Genomic DNA, 23,218 nt, shown 5'->3' with positions numbered 1-23,218 from the left:
CTTGCACAATTGCACTCATCTCACATGCTAGTAAAGTAATGCTCAAAATTCTTCAAGCTAGGCTTCAACAGTATGTGAACCGTGAACTTCCAGATGTTCAAGCTGGATTTAGAAAAGGCAGAAGAGCCAGAAATCAAATTGCCAACATCCACTGGATCATCAAGAAAGCAAGAGAGTTCCAGAAAAACATCTATTTCTGCTTTATTGACTATGCCAAAGCCTTTGACTGTGTGGATCACAACAAACTGGAAAATTCTGAAAGAGATAGGAATACCAGACCACCTGACCTGCCTCTTGAGAAATCTGTATGCAGGTCAGGAAGCAACAGTTAGAACTGGACATGAAACAACAGACTGGTTCCAAATAGGAAAAAGAGTATGTCAAGGCTGTATATTGTCACCCTGCTTATTTAACTTCTATGCAGAGTACATCATGAGAAACGCTGGGCTGGAAGAAGCACAAGCTGGAATCAAGATTGCCAGGAGAAATATCAATAACCTCAGATATGCAGATGACACCACCCTTACGGCAGAAAGTGAAGAACAACTAAAGAGCCTTGTGATGAAAGTGAAAGAGGAGAGTGAAAAAGTTGGCTTAAAGCTCAACATTCAGAAAACAAAGATCATGGCATCCAATCCCATCACTTCATGGCAAATAGATGGGGAAACAGTGGAAACAGCGGCAGACTGTTTTTTGGGACTCCAAAATCACTGCAGATGGTGACTGCAGCCATGAAATTAAAAGACGCTTACTCCTTGGAAGGAAAGTTATGACCAACCTAGATAGCATATTAAAAAGCAGAGACATTACTATTTGCCAACAAAGGTCCATCTCTTCAAGGCTATGGTTTTTCTAGTAGTCATGTGTGGATGTGAGAGCTGGACTATAAGGAAAGCTGAGTGCCAAAGAATTGATGCTTTTGAACTGTGGTGTTGGAGAAGACTCTTGAGAGTCCCTTGGACTGCAAGGAGATCCAACCAGTCCATCCTAAAAGAGATCAGTCCTGAATATTCATTGGAAGGACGGATGCTGAAGCTGAAACTCCAATACTTTGGCCATCTCATGCGAAGAACTGACTCATTTGAAAAGACCCTGATGCTGGGAAAGATTGAAGGCGGGAGGAGAAGGGGATGACAGAGGATGAGATGGTTGGATGGCATCACCAACTCAATGGACATGAGCCTGGGTAAACTCCAGGAGTTGGTGATGGACAAGAAGGCCTGGCGTGCTGCAGTCCATGGGGTCGCAAAGAGTCAGACACGACTGAGAGACTGAACTGACTGAACTGAGTGGGGAGAAGAAAGGAGAGAGGGACAAGATACGTGCAGGAAATTAAGAGGTGTAAACTACTATGTATAAAATAAATAAGTTACAAGGATGCATTGTACAACACAAGGAATAGAACCAATATTTTATAATAATTATAAATAGAATATAACCTGTAAAAGTTATGAATCACTACACTATACATCTGAAACAAAATAGTGTATAACTACATCTCAATTAAAAATTTTAATTAAAAAAAATAACACTTCTTTAAAATATTTTGCAAGTATAGTATATACAGATGCTATTAGAAATGAAATACTTTAGCTCTAACATGATAAAAAGATATATAAAAAGTTATTTTCCTGACATGTCATAATAAGTCACATCTATATTTTTATATTAAAAGCAAATTCCCTACCGGTTATCAGACATTTATGCTTATTTATAGGGTAGCCTTTCAAAGAGACTTTAAATTTTTACACAAACTGAAAAGAATTATTAAAAGGAAGATAATGAAACAAAAATCAATGTAACAAAGTAAGTAAAAGCAAGCAAAGGACATGTTTAATAACCAATAAAATGTTTTAACAAAGAAGGAAATGGCAACCCACTCCAATATTCTTGCCTGAAAAATTCCATGGATAGAGGAGCCGGGTAGGCTACAGTACATGCGGTCGCAAAGAATTGGACAAGACTAAGCAACTAACACACACACACACACAAAATGTTTTAAATCAAGTTTATCAGTTAATAATAAATTTAGAAGATTCATATACATGGGAAAGTGAAAGTCACTCAGTGTGTCCAACTCTTTGCAACCCCATGGACTATACAGTCCACGGAATTCTCCAGGCCAGAATACTAGAGTGGGTAGCCTTTCCCTTCTCCAGGGGATTTTCCCAACCCAGGGATCAAACCCAGATCTCCCACATTGCAGGTGGATTCTTTATCAGCTAAGCCACAAGGGAAGCCCAAGAATACTGGAGTGGGTAGTCTATCCCTTCTCCAACAGATCTTCCCCAACAGATCTTTGTTGCATTAGTCTGCAACAAATGCTAAATGGATATACAATCTTTTTGGTGGCCTCTGACCTATTTATAAACACTTAGAATATTTCTATATAAAGGTGTTCATAAGTAGTTACACAAACACATGATTTGATTCTCTCATTCTCAATCTAATTGTGGGTTTAGAAACCTGATTTGGCAGGGAATAATTTAGCCCACTCTCCTAGAATGAAAAGAACTTCCAGAAATGACAGTGATGGCCTGAGCCATGTCCAAAAACGGTGCAGTTGAAGACTAAATTCTATAAAAAGAGCTCTCTGATTTTAAGCTTTATGAAAACAAACTATCATTGTTTAGGTTATTTTTCTTAATCCAGTCATTCAATAAAAAATGTCTGTGTCAGGTACTACTCTAGGCACCATGGAAACAGAAGCAGACCCAAAATCCCTGCCTTCACAGACCTAACCTTAATATTAACAACACAATTAGAACACTGCAAGTGAACATTATTGAACTTAGTCTAATGAACAGTTATATTCACTATAAAACTGAATATAAGGGATTCATTCCCAATTAACAGCTGAATTTCTTACTGTCCACCTTAAGAAATGCAAGCTCTGCCTGATATTAACATCTTTGCGCAAAGTAAGAGAAAAGTGTTGCTTCTCACTCCAAATCAAACAAGCAGAAATTACAAAAGAAAATCTATGTTTTTTCTATTTTTTTCAATTTAAAATGAATCATGGTTAATCAATGATACTCAAATATAAAACACAAAATTTTTTAGTGAATCATGTATTGTACCAAATAGCATACATTTCTATTATGTCATGTTTTTTACCTTAAATATACAGTTAAGTTATATTTCTGGAATTAAGAGAGAAAAAAAAAAGGAAGAAGGAAGAAAGGATTTATAAGTATAGCATGACATTAAACTGAAAAGTATGCGGTATTTTACATATATGTGGTTACTTGAAATCATATAAGATGATTCAGTGAGCTATATGCTCATGACATCCTACCTGGATGCTGGTGAGATATAAAGATGATTAAGCCACAGAATCTTCCAGTCGGACGCAGGGGGTGGAGGCAAACATGCACGAGGAACTATACACAAAGCAAGCTGCGATCAACCCTGTAACACAAACCTAAAACGCTGTGCAAAGAACGGCCACTTACTGGCGTTGGTCTAAGTCCTTTGGTGTCATTTGTTTTATTCTTCTCCATAAACCTATATGCGGGCTTCAGTATTCATACTCTACAGCAAAGATACTGAGCATCAAAAAATCTGTAAATGTGTCCTGACCACAACATAATTAAAAGACGGAATCCATGTACTTTTCCATCAGGCCATGCTGCCTTCCAGCAAAAGAAAAAGAAATACAAGTGGAGGACTTTGAGGTGGCTTTTTAGAGGAAGACTAGGATTCAAGGAATAGAAGTCCCAGGAGCAAAATTAGAGCAGAGAAGAATAATTCCAGGCAAAGTAAAAGATTTGGAAAAAAGCAAGAAAGCAGAAAAGAGCAGTGCATGCTTAGGGAATGACAAGAAATTCATGTGGCTATAGCACAGGCTACAAAGCCGGATGTCAGACCTAGCTGTGAGGCAGGTCCATAGTGGTACCTATAGCACCAGTTCTGGAACCAAAATACACCTGGTTTGAGTCCTGGATCTACCCCTTCTAAGTTATGTTACCTTCACAAGTTTCTTAATCTCACTGAGGCTCAGTTTCCTCAACTACAAAATGAAGTAGGCCGACCTACCTCACAGGGTCACTACGAGAACTAAATGAAATTGACACGTGACCAAACTGGCCAAGCACTTCAGACAAGAACTTCACAAGAAATGAAAACTGCATGCTGACATCCATGATGAACATAGATTCAAAAATCCTCAACAAAATATTAGCAAGCTGAATTCATCAATACATCAAAAGGATCATACACCATGATCACATGGGATTTATTCAAAGGATGTAGGTATGGTTCAACACCCACAAATCAATGTGATATAACTACATTAACAAAATGAAGGATAAATATCATACAGTTATCTCAACACATGCAGAAAAAGCTTTTGACAAAATTCAATATCAATTTATGGTTAAAAAAAACCCAAAAACCTCTCAACAAAGTGGACACAGATGGAATGTACCTCAACATGATAAATATGACATATACAACATACATATATAACATCATACTCAATGGTGAAAAGCTTAAAGCTTTTCCTCTAAGGTCAGGAGCAAGACACAGATGCCCACTCTTGCCACTTTGATTCAGGAGAGTATTGCAAATCCAAACAGAAATAAAACAAAGGGCATTAAAACTTGACAGAAGAAGTAAAACTATCACTACTTACAAACATATTACATGCAGAAAACACTAAAGACTCAATCAAAAACTGAGAACTAATAAAGGAATTTGATAAAGTTACATATATATAGACATATGTAAACATACAATTATACAGAAATATGCAAAATAAGTATATAGAAATCTGCTGCGTTGCTATACACTAGTAATGACCTATCAGAAAGAGAAATTAAGAAAACAATCCCATTTACAATTACATCAAACAGGATAAATCACCTGGAAATACATTTATCCAGGAATATAAAAGACCTGTGGGCTTCCCAGAGGGTGCAATGGTAAAGAATCTGCCTGCCAATGCAGGAGGCGCAGGAGACGCGAGATGCAGGTTCAACCCCTGTGTCAGGAAGATCCCCTGGAGTAGGAAATGGCAACCCACTTTAGTATTCTTGCCTGGGAAATCCCATGGACAGAGGAGTCTGGCAGGCTACAGTTCACGGGGTCACAAAGAGTCGGACACGACTGAGTGACTGAGCACACAAAAGACCTGTACACCCCAAGACACTGACGAAAGAAAGTGAAGATGACACAGATAAATGAAAAGATATTCTGTACTCAATGGATTGGAATAATATTGTTAAAATGTCCATACTACCAAAAACAATCTAGATTCAATGCAATCCCTATCAAAATCCCAATATCATTTTTCAAAGAAACAGAACATATAATCCTAAGATTTGTATAAAACCAGAAAAGACCCCAAACAGCCAATGCAGTCTTGAGGAAGAACAAAGCTGGAGGTATCACATGTCTTGATTTCCAAGCATTAACATATTACAAATCTATAGTAATCAAAATAATATAATACTGGCACAAAAACAGGCACATAGATCAATGGAACAGAACAGGGAGCACAGAAACACACCCACACATACATGATCAATTAATTTACAACTCAGGAGCCAAGAATATATAGGGGGGAAAAGACAGTTTCTTCAATAAGTGGCGTTGGGAAAACTGGACAGCTACATGCAAAAGAATGAAACTGGACCACTCACTATCTTATACCATTTTTCCAAAAAGACATATAGATGGGTCAACAGATACGTGGAAACTTGCTCAAATCACTGATCATCAGGGAAATGAAAATAAAAACCACAATGAGATAGTATCTCACATCTGTCAGAATGGCTATCATCAAAAAGAGGAGAAGGACTTCCCTAGTGGCCCAGAGGCTGACTTTGTGCTTCCAGTGCAGGGGGCATGGGTTCCATCCCTGACTGGGGAACTAAGGGCCCACATGCTGCAAAGTGCAGCCAAAATATAAAAATTTAAAAAATACAACAAAAAACAGAAAAACAAAACAAAATTCTTTAAGAGAGACAGAATAACAAGTGTCGATGAGGATGTGGAGAAAAGGGAAACTTGAGTGCTGTTAGTGGGAATGTAAATTGGTGCAGCCACTATGGAAAATAGTATATTAGTATATAGGTTCCTCAGAAAATTATAAAAAGAACCACCGTATTATCTAGCAGTTCCACTTCTAGGTATTTATCTAAAGAAAACAAAAACCTTAACTTAAAAAGATATACTCATCCCCGTGTTCACTGCAGGATTATTTATAATAATCAACATATGGAAACAACCAAGTATCTGCTGACAGATGAAAGGACACACACACACACACACACACACAGTGAAATGTTACTCAGCCATAAAAAGAGTATCTTGCCACTTGTGCTGACAACATGGATGGACCCTGAGGGCACTACACTAAAAGAGAAATATGTCAGACAGAGAAAGACAAATACCATACAATCTCACATGCTCAAACAAACAAAAACCACCCAAGCTTATAGATACAGAGAACAGAATTTTTTTTAATGAGATGGCCATATGACCAATGTGCTTGGCCCATCAGTCATTCCTGCTCAGGATCTGAACAAGTGAGATAAAGAGATGCTGGAGAATCCATTCTGGTGGTGGCAGCAACATCTAACTCAGAGATTAGCCTATGAAGCCTTCTCTGATTATCCCAAGCAAAATAAATCCCCCTTTGACAGCTTTGTTTAGACACCTAAGGTATCCACTCAGAGTTGTCATTCACACCTAAATCATTAACTTCCTAAATTCCTGGGAATAAGACTGGTTGCTCCTTGGAAGGAAAGTTATGACCAACCTAGACAGCATATTAAAAAGCAGAAACATTACTTTGCCAACAAAGGTCCATCTCGTCAAGGCTATGGTTTTTCCAGTAGTCATGTATGGATGTGACAGTTGGACTATAAAGAAAGCTGAGTGCCAAAGAATTGATGCTTTTGAACTGTGGTGTTGGAGAAGACTCTTGTGAGTTCCTTGGACTGCAAGGAGATCCAACCAGTCCATCCTAAAGGAGATCAATCCTGGGTGTTCACTGGAAGGACTGATGTTGAAGCTGAAACTCCAATACTTTGGCCACCTGATGCAAAGAACTGACTCACTGGAAAAGACCCTGATGCTGGGAAAGACTGAAGGCGGGAGAAGAACAGGACGACAGAGAATGAGATGGTTGGATGGCATCACCGACTCAATGGACATGACTTTGGGTAAACTCTGGGAATTGGTGATAGACAGGGAGGCCTAGCGTGCTGCACTCCACAGGGTCGCAAAGAGCTGGACACGACAGAGCAACTGAACTGAACTGAAGACTGGTTATAGTTTTAATCCACTCATATCAACATTTTTCTGCTGACTGTTCTTTACCCACCCCTTGTTTTTTCTACTCCCTTCCTCTCCTTCCTGTAATACCTCTGCAGAGATCCTATAATTGTTCCTTTTTCTTTTTAATCTTCACTTTTAAATTAGCTGCTGCAAAAGATTCATATCTCTCATACTGGAGGATCACAGCAGTGTTCCAAGTTACTAATAACTTGGATTCTTCCTGCTTCATAATGAGGTTCTTTATTTCTAAGTTGTTTAACCTTTACTTTTCCCTGTGAAAAGAAGTAGGTAGCACCACACTACACACAATTTAGTCTCTCCTCTACCCTGCTCACCAAGAGGCTTCCTAAAAGATGGCATGTCTATACCCTTTCATTTTATCTCTGCCTTCCTTGCTATTCCTCAGTCCAGAGAAGCATGTTTCCATTGTTCCAAAAGAAAGCAATGATGCTGTCCCTGTGGGAATATAAGATTTACGGCCTCAGAATTCTCCTTTTAGAGCCTGTCCACACCCTGATATTTGATGACTTTCCCCCATTATATTAGGGTCTGAAGTTCTAAGTGTTTTTAAATTTTGTTAAAGATGAAGTTGTATTTGTTCCTCATGTTCTTTAGTGTTTTGAGTTGATTTCCAAGAGTAAAGAAGACAGACATGTCTTTATTATGCCACTGGACTTCCCAAGTGGTTCAAGTGGTAAAGAACCCGCCAGACAATGCAGGAGACAAGAAAGACAAGGGTTCAATCCCTGGATTAGAAAGATCCCCTGGAGAAGGAAACGGCAACCCATTCCAGTATTCTTGCCTGGAGAATCCCATGGACAGAGGAGCCTGAAGGGCTACAGTCCATGAGGTCACAAAGAGTTGGACACAACTAAAGCGACTTTAAGGCAATGGCACCCCACTCCAGTGCTCTTGCCTGGAAAATCCCATGGACGGAGGAGCCTCATAGGCTGCAGTCCATGAGGTCGCTAAGAGTCGGACATGACTGAGCAACTTCACTTTGACTTTTCACTTTCATGCATTGGAGAAGGAAATGGCAACCCACTCCAGTGTTCTTGCCTGGAGAATCCCAGGGACAGGGGAGCCTGGTGGTCTGCCGTCTATGGGGTTGCACAGAGTCGGACACGACTGAAGCAACTTAGCAGTAGCAGCAAAGCAACGTAGAAGCAGCATTATGCCACTAATTATTTTTAATGTTTTTCTGCAATCTAACGTTTTAGAGATTAATTTTCTAGTATATTACAATATAGTATCTGCCTCATTGTGTTGTTGTTGTTCAGTCTGTCCGACTCCTTGAGACCCTATGGACTACAGCATGCCAGGCTTCCCTGTCCTTTACCATGTTCTGGAGCTTGCTCAAACTCATGTGCATTGAGTTGATGATGCCATCCAACCATCTCATCTTCTGTCATCCGCTTCTCCTTCTGCCTTCAGTCTTTCCCAGCATCAGGGTCTTTTCTAATGAGTTAGCTCTTTGCATCAGGTGGCCAAAGTACTGGAGCATCAACTTCAGCATCAGTCCTTCCAATGAATATTCAAGGTTGATTTCCTTTAGGATTGACTGGTTTGATCTCCTTGCAGTCCAAGGGACTCTCAAGAGTCTTCTCCAACACCACAGTTCAAAAGCATCAATTCTGCGATTCCAGGTGTTTGGGTAGAAGAGGATGATGTCAGCAGGGATTACATGTACAACATTAACCTCTTACGGACAGAGAGGTCACTGGTCCACATAGGTATTTGTTAGAAATGACTTTTGGAGTGTTCTTTAGAAGCATGATAAAAACAAAGTGATCATTTCTCACTTCAAAAATTATTTAATATATGCAAACTAATATTCAAATTTTGTTCATCACTGCTGCTAAGTCGCTTCAGTTGTGTCTGACTCTGTGAGACCCCATAGACGACAGTCCACCAGGCTCCCCCGTCCCTGGGATTCTCCAGGCAAGAACACTGGAGTGGGTTGCCATTTCCTTCTCCAATGCATGAAAGTGAAAAGTGAAAGTGAAGTCGCTCAGTCGTGTCCCACTCTTAGTGACCCCATGGACTGCAGCCCACCAGGCTCCTCCATCCATGGGATTTTCCAGGCAAGAGCACTGGAGTGGGGTGCCATTGCCTTCTCTGCTGTTCATCACTAGTAGTTCATAAAAGTGTTAATAAAATTTCAAAATGAAAAAGTTTGCTCTTACCTGGATCTGATTCCGTAGCTGCTCGGCTTCCTGCCTCAGTTGTTCCAGCTCACTCATCCTTGAATTTCCTCAGGGTAGAAACTAACAAATGAAAGCCCTGTACAAAAGAGAAAGACAAAGACTGATTCACTTCTCTGTTTACATATTAATCTACTTTTTATATTCTGACATATAATTGGTTCTTCTGAATCTCAAATGCAATCATTATTACTAGAACTTAAAATGGCTTCGTAAATACAGATCTAGATTATTTACTAAAGATTTTATGGAGGAATGGGATGAGAGGATGGAAGAGACACCCTGAGTAGCAGTATTCAAGACTAAATTATAGACAATTAGCACTAGAACTGAGTCCAGTGAGAAATGCTTTACAACAGTGCCAAAGGTCCCGAGAGACATTCGGACCATGATGCCTAAAAGGCACCTCAACTTACTTCAAAAGCGAACCCCACACCATCCTGAAGTCTTTCTCATCTCTGTAAATGCCAGTTCTGTCCTTTCAATTGTTTAAGCCAAAAACCTGGGAGTCATCCTTAATTTCTCTGTTCAGTTTCTTTTATATCCTACTTCTAATCCACCAGCAAATCATGTCAGGCACTCTTTCAAAAATCATCCAGGATATGACCAACTCTGATTACCTCTACTCTGACTACCTTGGTCTGCTGCTGCTGCTAAGTTGCTTCAGTCGTGTCCGACTCTGTGCGACCCCACAGACGGCAGCCAACCAGGCTCCCCCGTCCCTGGGATTCTCCAGGCAAGAACACTGGAGTGGGTTGCCATTTCCTTCTCCAATGCATGAAAGTGAAAAGTGAAAGTGAAGTTGCTCAGTCATGTCCAACTCTTAGCGACCCCATGGACTGCAGCCTACCAGGCTCCTCCGTCCATGGGATTTTCCAGGCAAGGGTACTGGAGTGGGGTGCCATCGCCTTCTCCGACCTTGGTCTAAGTCACCACTATCATTCACCGGGTCTCCTTCCTATCGCCCTTGCCCACTCTCCAGTCTACTCTAAACAGAGCAAAACACTGATCCTTTGAAAATACAAGTCACTCTTCTGCTTGAAATTATACAAACGCTTTTCACTCCACTCAGTGTAAAGTCTGTTTATCTTGACCTACAAAGCTTTATGCTTCCCTGGTGGCTCAGCAGTAGAGAATCTGCCTGCAATGCAGGGGATGCAAGTTCAATCCCTGGGTCAGAAAGATTCCCTGGAGAAGGAAATGGCAACCTGCTCCAGTTTCCTTGCTTGGGAAATCCAATGGACAGAGCAGCCTGGTGGGAGACAGTCCATGGGGTCACAAAGAGTTGGACACAACTTAGCGACTAAACAACAACATCAATGCAGAGTCTTTACACAATCTGTTATCCATCCCTCTAACATGATATCTCTGCTCCCTCTTCCCCATCTCTCTCTGGTCCAGACACTCAGAAGTCTTCTTAACATTAGAAAGCTTTCTTAGTGAACACACTAAGCAGGCTCCAGCTTCAGTCTCAGCACTTGCTCTTACCTCTGCCTGGAAGCCTCTTGCCCCTGATATTTTCATTCATTGCACCCTTACCTCGATTCAAATGTTCCTTCTCAGAACCACCTTCACTGAGAGCACATATGCACCCAACTGGACCCCTTTACCCTTTGTGTAAATCTAAGATGTACAACGTGCTGATTTGATATTTATATATTTGCAATATGATCACCACCAAAGCATTAACACCCCTCTTGCATCACATAATTACCATTTCTATTTTATGGAGAGAATATTTAAGATCTAGTCTCTTAGCAGCTTTAAAGTACATAACACAGCATGGTTGACTGCAATCACTATGCTGTGCATTAGATCTCCAGAACTTTCTCATCTTCGAGTTGCAAGTTGCACTTTCCTTCTCACTCAGGCTAGATTCCAGGTCCAGCACTTCACGGACAACTCTGCCAGCGCCCTAGTTTCCCCTGCCCTTCTATTTGGTCACATTCAACAGACAAAAATCACAGCTTCGACAAACCCAACACCCTCCTTTCTTTCAGTCAGCGCTCACACTACCAAACACTGACTGAAAAGTCAAACGGGGGAGGGCACATTAGTTCTACTACAAGTTCATATAAGCTATTTAGCCGGCTACTCTATGCAGCTTTTTACCCATCGAGTCTGCTCAGTATCAACGATTCTCATAATAGAAGGGAAGAAGGAGCTTCTTTAACAGAAGCCTAACAGAAGAAGGAGTTTCCTGCCTTAACAGAAGAGCTTCCATAATAAAAGGTCCTCCTCATGATAGAGGAGCTGAGTTTTTTGTCATTTGGGTCAATTCTTCCCCCTGAGATTTAAATCCTATCTATCCCTATCTTTTTAGTAACCTTACACTTCTGATTATCCCTTTTCACCTAGTTCATGAACCTCTCACTTTTCTCAATTGTTTTTGTCTTTTTATTTAAAAATTTCAAACACAGAAAGAGGTAGAGAAATTTGTATAATGGACATCCATAATGTCTACCATGAAGGTTTAGGGAAGTTGCTCAGTCGTGTCCGACTCTTCGCGACCCCATGGACTGCAGCCTACCAGGCTCCTCCGTCCATGAGATTTTCCACCCAAGAGTACTGGAGTGGGGAAGGTTTACAAATTGTTACTATTGTTACTGTATTTGTTCCAACTTTTGTTCCTTTTGCTGAAGTATTTTAAAGTCAATCACAGACATCAATGGATAAAGAAAATATGCTGTATATATATATAATGGAATATTACTCGGCCAAAAAAAGAATAAAGTAACACCATGTGCAGCAACACGGATGGACCCAGAGATTATCATACTAAGTGAAATAAGTCAGACAGAGAAAGACAAATACCGTAAGATATCACTTATATATGCAATCTAAGATATGACAGAAATGAACTTATCTATTTATACAAAACAAAACCAGACTTGCAGACAAGGAGAACAGGCTTGTGGCTGCCAAAGGGGAGAGGGGCGGGTAGGATGGATAGAGGGGTGGGTAGGTAGGGAGTTAGGGATTAGCAGACCAAAACTACATACGGATAAACAACAAGGTCCTCCTATATAGCACAGGGAACTATATTCAATACCCTGTGATAAACTATAATGGGAAAGAATATGAAAAACAATATATACACTTGTGTATAACTGAATCACTGTGCTATATAGCAGAAAGTAACACATTATAAATCAAATATAAATAAAACACATTTTTATACTCCCATAAATGTTTTAAATGTTCAGAAAACTAAGATCATGGCATCTGGTCCCATCACTTCATGGCAAATAGATGGGGAAACAGTAGAAACAATGTCAGACTTTATTTTGACAAAGCCAAAATCACTGCAGATGGTGACTGCAGCCATGAAATTAAAAGACGCTTACTCCTTGGAAGGAAAGTTATGACCAACCTAGATAGCATATTCAAAAGCAGAGACATTACTTTGCCAACAAAGGTCCGTCTAGTCAAGGCTATAATTTTTCCAGTAGTCATGTATGGATGTGAGAGTTGGACTGTGAAGAAAGCTAAGTGCCGAAGAATTGATGCTTTTGAACTGTGGTGTTAGAGAAGACTCTTGAGAATCCCTTGGACTGCAAGGAGATCCAACCAGTCCATCCTAAAGGAGATGAGTCCTGGGTGTTCTTTGCAAGGAATGATGCTAAAACTGAAACTCCAGTACTTTGGCCACCTCATGTGAAGAGTTGACCCATTGGAAAAGACTCTGATGCTGGGAGGGATTGGGCGCAGGAGGAGAAGGGGACGACAGAGGATGAGATGGCTGGATGGCATCACTGACTCGATGGACATGAGTTTGAGTGAATTCCGGAAGTTGGTGATGGACAGGGAGGCCTGGCGTGCTGCGATTCATGGGGTCACAAAGAGTCAAACACGACTGAGCGACTGAACTGAACTGAAATGTTTTAAAAAACACAGACATCAAGCTACTTTAAAATATTTCAGTACACATTTCCAAAAATATTAAGACATTTTCCTACTAAACCTTAATACCATTAACAAACCTCCCATATTAACAATTATCTAGTAGCTAATACCCAGTCCATTTTCAAATTTCCCCCATTATCACACCAAGGTCTTTTATGTCAGAGTTGTTCAAATCAAGATCCAATTAAAGACTCTATAATACATTTAGTTATATCTCTTAAGTCTCTCCATCTAGAAGAATCCATCTCCTGCTTTCTTTTTTCTCTATCATAATAGAGTTATTGGAGAGACCTATCCTGTAGATCATCTCACATTCTGTTTACTTCTTCAAGGTATCGCTTCTCTAACCTCTGTAACATCTATGAATTTGAAGGAAGTTACATCTACAGGCTGGATGATATTCAAGCTCAATGTATTCAGCAAGAATACTCTTAGGTGAGACTAGACTTCATATTACAAGACATCAGAATGAACTTACTGTTTATGTTGCTATCAGTGAAACTATGACTGATCAGGGTATTCAGGTGTTGAAAGCTAGTGTGCCTACTGTAAAGTTATACATCCTCATTTTCATTCAACAAACACCCTGCGGGGAGCATTTCACTTTCCACTGCATCCTTTTCATTAGGGGCTACACACTCAAGCCTCTCCCTTTAAGAAAAAAAAGAAAAAACTCCCTGATTCTATATTTCACCATCATTTATAGACCTTTTTCTATATTTAAGGAACTTTCAAACAGACTTGTCTTTATGTGACTCTATGTCCTCACACGGAATTCTGAATTCTCAAGTCTCATGCCCAATGACTTCAGCTAAGTTTAAGCATAACAGAAAACTTCATATTTTATTTAATAGTAAACTTCATATTCTATTTAATAGAAAACTTAAACTTCAGCTAAGTTTAAGCCTAAGTTTAAGGCATAACAGAAAATAAGGGGGCAATCATAAGGCAATGGACTTTCTGAGAAAATTTCCGAACCGCAAAATCAGAACCCTTGTGATGCTTGTGCCCAGTGAGGGTAGCAAAATATGCCACCCCAAAATATGCCTCTTGGGCAGGAGGATTATTTTGAGAAAAAACAGACACGAGAGCAACTCTGAAAACAATAGTAGAAGTTACCCCCTTTGAAATGGAAAGCAACATCTACAAAGGGAATCTCCAATTTTAAGGGTACTTCTTGGTATCATTAAGTGAGGGATGACTCCAAATGACAAGTCTTATCATTGGAGAAGGCAAGGTCTTAAATCTGCACATCAAACCTTACCCTTGCTTTTCCTAGGAACCTCTCAAGACTGGTTTCCACTCCCAACCTCCCAAACTTCCTTCTGTCTTTAGCTGAAGATGGTATTTAAGCTGGTGGCTTGGGTACCTCAGGGAGTTAATCGTTTTTTCCTGGGTATCTCACACTATACTTCTATGTTTTCCTCCTGTTCATCTTTTATTACAGGACATCTCAGCCAAGAACTCAGAAGGGTAGAGTGAAAATTACTTTTCTTCTGCTAAACGACAACCACAAACTTTTCACGTCTGAAAAATATCACAGCAGCCTTCCCTGCCTTTCAAGCCTGTTGCTAAAAACAAGAACTAACTTTTTGCTCTTTAATGAAAACTTATTAGTGTTACTTGAAAACCGGGTTCACCTCCTGGTGGGTGTTGCACCAAAAGACACACCCAACTTAAAAACTGGAAGGAAGGATTTACTACTTACAGCAGGTAAGGAGAGCACAGGGGATCTTTCCCGAAACAGTTAACTTCCCAGCAGCAAAACTAAGGCAGTTTTAAGCTAAGGGTTCATGCAGATTCATGAAGGGGCCTGGCTGGTCTACAGAGACTAAACTTCAGTTGACTAAAGTCACAAGGGTCAGAAAACGTCAACATCATCATCCCTTAGATTCTAGTTGATCTCGAGCCCTTCGGGCTAATCTTCATCAATGAAACAAAACTGGGAGTCCTTACAACTGATATATTATCTTTGCTATTGCTACTTCTCTTGCCTGACATTCTTTTGTTCTCTCAGTTTAGTCACTAAGTGACTCTTGTGACCCCATGGACTACACAGCCCTCCAGGCTTCTCTGTCCACAGAACCCTCCAGGCAAAAATACCGGAGTGGGTTGCCATTTTCCTTCTCCATTTGTTCCCTTATCAGTTTAGTATCAGTTCAGTCGCTCAGTCCTGTCTCTTTTGTGTCTGACTCTTTGCGACCCCATGAATACCAGCACGCTAGGCCTCCCTGTCCATCACCAACTCCTGGAGTTCACTCAAACTCACGTCCATCAAGTCCGTGATGCCATCCAGCCACCTCATCCTCTGTCGTCCCCTTCTCCTCCTGCCCCTAATCCCTCCCAGCATCAGTCTTTTCCAATGGGTCAACTCTTCGCATGAGGTGGCCAAAGTACTGGAGTTTCAGCTTTAGGATCATTCCTTCCAAAGAATACCCAGGGCTGATCTCCTTTAGAATGGACTGGTTGGATCTCCTTGCAGTCCAAGGGACTCTAAAGAGTCTTCTCCAACACCACAGTTCAAAAGCATCAATTTTTCAGTGCTCAGCTTTCTTCACAGTCCAACTCTCACATCTATACATGACCACTTTGTTCCCTTAGATCATCAATTACTGAGACCTGTTCAAGCGCAAGCACCGCTGCCAGGTTTAGAGCGCAAAATGGCTTAGATCAAAGTGGATTCTCTTCTGTTAAGAAAGTCATTCCTGATTCTGTTTCTCGGACAGCCCCTACCTGATCCATTTATATTAGTTCTGTCAATAAAGAGGGAGAATATTTTGATTAAACAGACTTTCTGTTGATGTTTTCTTCTCATCTGACAACTGTCATATTCCTGAGAATACACCTCCCCCCACCAAAAAACTACATCCAGAATAGACTAGTGGATTGTAAACTACTTCCAGATAAGTCCAGGGCCTGATAAGAGTAAAAAGAGGCAAAAGGATACCCTCAGATGAAACTTAATATGGTAAATCCTAATAATATGTTTTGAAGGAGGAAGATCTCAAGAAGTGGCCAGTCGGGTTACTGGAAATGGCTCTGTGGATATATGGCTACAAAAATTGTGAATTCTTGAGAACAATATTGTTGCATGAGGTATAGTTTATTAAGTAGCTCCCTCAAACTATACCCCTAATAGCATGCTCAAAATCAGAGAAGCAAAGTCTCTACGGGCATTTATTTTGGTTGGTAGAAAACAGGGTGATCAGACTACTTGCCCTCCTGCAGTCCTGTGCACCCACAATTATTGATAAAGGATAGAAATAAGGGAAGTGGCAAACCATTTTATAAAGCATTGTGAATCCCATGTGGGGAAAAGAAAAATATGGAAAATAATGACAGGAGATGGAAAACCAGTCAGATAGTCAGCCACTAATGGAAAAGTCTTCACTGGGTGTAGCCAGGCAGACTAAGAGCAGAGAATTCCAGAAAAACATCTACTTCTGCTTCGTTGACTATGCTAAAGACTTTGACTGTGTGGATCACAACAAACTGTGGAAAATTCGTCAAGAGATGGGAATACCAGACCGCCTTACCTGCCTCCTGAGAAACCTGCATGCAGGTCAAGAAGCAACAATTAGAACCAGACATGGAACAACAGACTGGTTCCAAATTGGGAAAGGAGTACATCAAGGCTGTATACTGTCACTCTGCTTATTTAACTTATATGCAGAGTACATCATGCAAAATTCTGGGCTGGGTGAAACACAAGCTGGAATCAAGATTGCTGGGAGAAATGTCAATAATTTCAGATATGCAGATGACACTACCCTTATGGCAAAAAGTGAAGAGGAACTAAAGAGCCTCACGATGAAGGTGAAAGAGGAGAGTGAAACAGTTAGCTTAAAGCTCAACATTCAAAAAACAAAGATCATGGCATCCAGTCCCATCACTTCATGGCAAATAAATGGGGAAACAATGGAAACAGAGAAAGACCTTATTTTCTTGGGCTCCAAAATCACTGCAGATGGTGACTACAGCCACGAAATTTAAAGATGCTTGCTCCTTGGAAGAAAAGCTATGACCAACCTAGACAACGTATTAAAAAAGCAGAGACATTACTTTGCTGACAAAGGTCCATCTAGTCCAAGCTAGTGGAAAGTTTTTCCACTAGTCATATATGGATGTGAAAGTTGGACCATTAAAGTGGCTGAGCGCCGAAGAATTGATGCTTTTGAAATATGGTGTTGGAGAAGAATCTTAAGAGTCTGCTCGACTGCAAGAAGATCCAACCAGTCCATCCTAAAGGAAATCAGTCCTGAATATTCATTGGAAGGACTGATGCTGAAGCTGAAGCTCCAATACTTTGGCCACCTGATGCAAAAAGCCAACTCATTAGAAAAGACCCTGATGCTGGTAAAGACTGAAGGCAGGAAGGAGACAACAGAGGATGAGACGGTTGGATGGCATCACCGACTCAATGGACATGAGTTTAAGCAAACTCCAGGAGATGGTGAAGGACAGGGAAGCCTGGCGTGCTGCAGTTCAAAGAGTTGAACAGACTGAGTGACTGAACAACAACAACAAATAGATAAGGAAAAGTCTTATCTAAATTATTTAAAATAATTTAAATCTAAAGTATTTAAAATAATCAAGATCCCAAACTGAGAAGGGAGTAAACCAAAAACATTCTCTCATAAGACTTTTCCTGAGTTACTGACCAAAAAAAAGAAGTGATTATAGACTGAAATTAAAGTATACCATCTCCACTGATTATATGTATTACAGAAAATTGAGTAGAGCTTCTCCTAAAGACTCAGACCTGGCAAGTAGCACCAAAACTGAAGACAAAGAGGAATCAAACACATTACTTAAAAAAAAAAACAAAACAGCTCCCAACATATGGAAGTAGAATCATCCTCCAGGCTTATTAAATAGTCTAAGAGTCTGATGCACACACACACACACACACACACACACACACACACACACACAGAGCTGACGATGCCTTTAACAATTATCTTTATAAACAAAAGCACAGAGGAGAGGAGGAAAGGTCAGCTACAAGAGCTAGCCTCTTCAGTTGTGTAAGTACAGTGTATGCATGATGAGAAGAACTTAGCCTCTACACCTAAGAGAAAGAAAAAACAAAAACAAAAAACAAAGACATAGATTGAGTGAGAAAGGACAGTTGCAAGCTAAAATTTAACTAAAGGATCAACATTGTAAAGAATTAACAAGTAGAAATTTAAGTAGAGTCGGGAGACAGCAAGAGGGAGCTCTCCCACCCTGTGACATCACAGAACCCCCAAGGAAAGATGCATTCTTCTTTCCCAGCAAGGTCACAGCCAATGGAAAGCCATGGACTCTGTTTACTACAGCCTACTCAACTTCCTTTTCAACTCTATAAAAGAGTTCTCCTTTCCTTGCCTGGTGAGACTGGCAAATGATTTGCCAAGGTTACACACCCTGAACTGCAATTCTCTACAGTAAATCCAAAAAACTCAACTCTTAGGGAAATATCTGGCAGTCAATCTGTTTTACATCCTCAGCACCTAGAATTTAAAAGCAATTCCTCCAAGCTAGTAATAAAAAAGACTGATGACCCAAAAGAAAAATGTGCAAAGATACAAATAGCAGATCACAGCAGGAAAACCAGTAGAAGCCAATATACAAACAAGATACTCAACCTCAAGTTAACAGGGAAATGAAAATAAACAACTTTGTACCTTTCAGATTTACAGAATTTTCTTACCCCTCATCCAGGAGGTGGCAAAGCTGTGGAAAATGATAATATATTCTGATGGAACAGCTCTTTGGGAAGCAATCTGGCAATATCTAACATGGGTGATGATACACCTTTCAATCTGATAATCTGGGCTTCCCTGGTGGCTCAGACGGTAAAGCGTCTGCCTGCAATGCTGGAGATCTGGGTTTGATTCCTGGGTCGGGAAGATCCCCTGGAGAAGGAAATGGCAATCCACTCCAGCACTCTTGCCTGGAAAATCCCACGGACGGAGGAGCCTGATAGGCTACAGTCCATGGGGTTACAAAGAGTCGGACCCGACTGAGCGACTTCACTTTCACTTTCAGGAGAAACTTAAGTACATATACTCATGTGCTCAAGAGCTGGATTTATACAGCATTACCTGTAATAGCAATAAAATACCTGCCAATAGGGAAATGGGTAAGTACACTGTTTTTATAATGAATTATTACATTGCAGTAAAAATGAATGAGCTATAGGTATACACAACATAGACAAATCTGAAAAATACTGCCAAGAGGAAAAAAGCAAGTTCCAGAAGACACCTACCAGCATAATACTTTTTACAAAATGCAAAAGCAACTAAAACTAAATAATACATTGTTTAGGAGTGTATACATATCCAGTAAAACTTTTCTGAAGCAAGAGAATGATAAAACAGGAGGAAGGAACACACAAATAGTTGCAAGCAATTGTTATTTTACAAATTCCTGAGTTGGGTATTTTCTTTACAGGTGTTTCTATATTATCAACAAACAAGCAAATATAAACACATAAAAGTGAATCATACATGGATCCATGAATATATTTACAATTAATACAACTCTTGGACAAGTTCAATCAAACAAGGAAGCCATTAGACTGAGGTGATTCTAATATCTTAGCAGCCTATCAGAAGAAAAAGAAAGTGAAGTCGCTCAGTTGTGTCTGACTCTTTGAGACCCCGTGGAGTGTAGCCTACCAGGCTCCTCTCTTCATGGAATTTCCCAGGCAAGAGTACTGGAGTGGGTTGCCATTTCCTTCTCCAGGGGATCTTCCTGACCCAGGGATTGAACCCAGGTCTCCCACACTGCAGGCAGACACTTTACCTTCTCAGCCACCTGGGAAGCAGCCTGTGTAAGCAAACCAAAACCTAAGTCTATAAATGCCCCAAGGTTAAGAAATCAAAACCTAAGGACAACCAATTACAGCTAACCAGTTTACCAAATAAGGCAACCATGTAAGCTCAGTTCAGTTCAGTCGCTGAGTCATGTCCGACTCTTTGTGACCCCATGGATTGCAGCACGCCAGGTCTCCCTGTCCATCACCAACTCTCGGAGCTTACTCAAACTCATGTCCATTGAGTCAGTGATGTCATCCAACCATCTCATTCTCTGTCGTCCTCTTCTCCTCCTGCCTTCAATCTTTCCCAGCATCAGAGTCTTTTCCAATGAGTCAGCTCTTCACATCCGGTGGCCAAAGTATTGGAGTTTCAGCTTCAGCATCGGTCCTTCCAATGAATATTCAGGACTGATTTCCTTTAGGATGGACTGGCTAGATCTCCTTGCTCTCCAAGGGACTGAGTCTTCTCCAACACCACAGTTCAAAAGCATCAATTCTTTGGCACTCAGCTTTCTTCATAGTCCAACTCTCACATCCATAGATGACTACTGGAAAAACCAGAGCCTTGTAAGCTACAGCCAATCAAATAATACCCTTGCTCCCCTTCCTCCTCTTCTCTATACAAGTCTTAACCCTGCCTCCATAGGTGGGTGGCGGGGCACTCCTAACCACTTCTGGTTTGGCAGTACCCAATCCAAATTGATTTTTGCTCAAAAGGAAAACAATCTTAAATGTTTCAGTATGACTCAGTTATACTTTTTAACACACCTTAAGTCCACTGGGAAATAATAAAAGTAATGGAATGAAATAAAAATAAAGACAAAAAGAAGCTGAGATTAGGTTAAACGATTTGCCTAAGATTAGAAGCAAAGTCAGGACATGAATCCAAGCCTGTGTGACTCTGGAAGCCAGTCTTAACAACCCTCCTTTGACTCCATGCAAGGGCATTTCACTAGGTCTCTCCGCTGAATCTAACGACACTCCCTTCTTATTCAAGCTTTACTGCAATAGCTTTCCAGACTCTTCATTTCCTAAATCTTCCTAGTACTTCACTGACTATTCCTTCTCTGCATCACTGCAGACTCTTCCCTCCTGCCCCCAACCCCCAATTCATTTCTTAAATATTTATGTTTTTCCAGATCTATCTTTGATCAACTGTTAAGAAATTTCCCTCTTGGGAGGAAGGGGAGTTACAGAAATGTATGAGATATACAGGAGCCATCTCTACCTTCCTTTACCAAAACACATAAAAATCATCAGAAGGTTATGGTCAAGGAATTTCACCAATGCTGATTTTTAGTCAAGATCCAATTGGAGTTGTTTATCACAGTCTCTGAAATGGTACTGAAGTTACTAAAGCAATTTGAAACTAGTAATTTAACAGAAATTAGTTTGATATAAGCATAGTGCTCTTTCAATTACTATAACTTCTTGACTAAGCTCTTTTTCAACATGAATATTTGCTTCATTTAACACATTTCAAATAACTTGATCACATAGTGAAAGCACTGTTAGTTGAGCAGAAGGCAGCCTATCAGTTATCTTTTTAAAAGTTCAGCTGTACCAGTAACAAATATCAAAAAATACCAATGGGTTATTGTACCCAAGCCAATTTATTAAATGAAATGGAAAAAAAACATAGTTGCATAATTCAAACATTCTCCTCTCTCCATTTCTTAAAATGTCCACAGAATTTTTACTAAAGAAAGGCATTATGTAGACTGTACAATTATTCTGCTGTGTTAGCAAACAACTATTTTAACCCATATGAGACAGACATATAAGTATTTCTTAGCTACTAATAATTTTCATATGGATCTTGAAAGCTCATGTAAGGCATGAAAGAATATTTTAAATTGTACTTTAAAAATTTAAGTATAAACTTTTACTTACTAGATTTTATCAGAAGAGTTGAAGTTTGCTATTTTTATAATTAAATTCTGTAATGTTCTGCTTTTCTTTGTAATCCTGATTCATAACTGCTATACTTTATTTAAAAAAAAAAAACCCATAAGCTCATAATAAATTAGTTAAGGTACTTGTTTTTATAATCATTCATATAATCATATAAAAATCAGAAGTTTTTATAATCATTCTTACCAAGGAATTTAAAAACATATTTGCTTACCCACCCCAAGTAGTCTTCCAATTACAAATACTCCATGTGGCTTTCCTCATGAGTCAAAAACCTAGAGTTGTATGAGACAAGTGGATCACAGAAGAAAACAGAAGAGATGCTTGACACAATACAAGCACTGAGTTTTTATTTTGCTACCAAGTTTCTCATTACACTGAACATTTTTAAGCGCCCACAAAGTAACACAATTCAGCCTCTTATAAACTGAAGGCAGTCTGTTTCGTCTGTCCTCCAGGACAAAATAAAATGCTGCTCTCAAGTCTGTTTTCCTTCACCTAACTGCTATTTCTGGCATAGTTCATCATCTCACCAGACATTTACTGAATGCCTATTATATGCCAAGAACCCATACTACACATGAAGTAGATACAGGCCTAACTCTCCAGGAGTCAACAGTCTAAGAGGGAAAACAGCTGTTTAAGTGTACATTCACCTAGGTCCATAATCCATTATCCTGAGCCCTAAAGGCCAATTCAGAATCTGGGATTTTATAGATTTTATTTTTTATTTTTTCTAATTTATTATTATTTATTTTATTTTTAATTTAAATTTATTTATTTTAATTGGAGGCTAATTACTTTACAATATTGTATTGGTTTTGCCATATATCAACATGAATCCGCCACGGGTGTACACGTGTTCCCCATCCTGAACCCCTCTCCCACCTCCCTCCCCATACCATCCCTCTGGGTCATCCCAGTGCACCAGCCCCAAGGATCCTGTATTGAACCTGGACTGGCGATTCATTTCTTATATGATATTATACATGTTTCAATGCCATTCTCCCAAATCATCCCACCCTTTCCCTCTCCCACAGAGTCCAAAAGACTGTTCTGTACATCTGTGTCTCTTTTGCTGTCTCACATACAGGGTTAT

At 39.9% G+C, this 23,218-nt stretch overlaps 1 protein-coding gene across 1 annotated transcript in view; it reads right to left on the bottom strand.

Moving 5' to 3' along the window:
• Positions 1-23,218, bottom strand: part of GNB4 (G protein subunit beta 4) — a 70,971-nt gene that overhangs the window by 26,567 nt on the left and 21,186 nt on the right. Inside the window, exon 2 of the mRNA XM_061415393.1 lies at positions 9,474-9,570. Within this exon, the coding sequence (XP_061271377.1) occupies positions 9,474-9,530 (57 nt within the window). The 5' untranslated portion in view covers positions 9,531-9,570. The remainder of the gene's footprint in view (positions 1-9,473; positions 9,571-23,218) is intronic.

Source organism: Bos javanicus, chromosome 1 (genome assembly GCF_032452875.1).
Source record: "Bos javanicus breed banteng chromosome 1, ARS-OSU_banteng_1.0, whole genome shotgun sequence".
In the NCBI taxonomy this organism is placed as follows: domain Eukaryota; kingdom Metazoa; phylum Chordata; class Mammalia; order Artiodactyla; family Bovidae; genus Bos; species Bos javanicus.
This window is presented reverse-complemented; position numbering and strand designations above follow the sequence as displayed.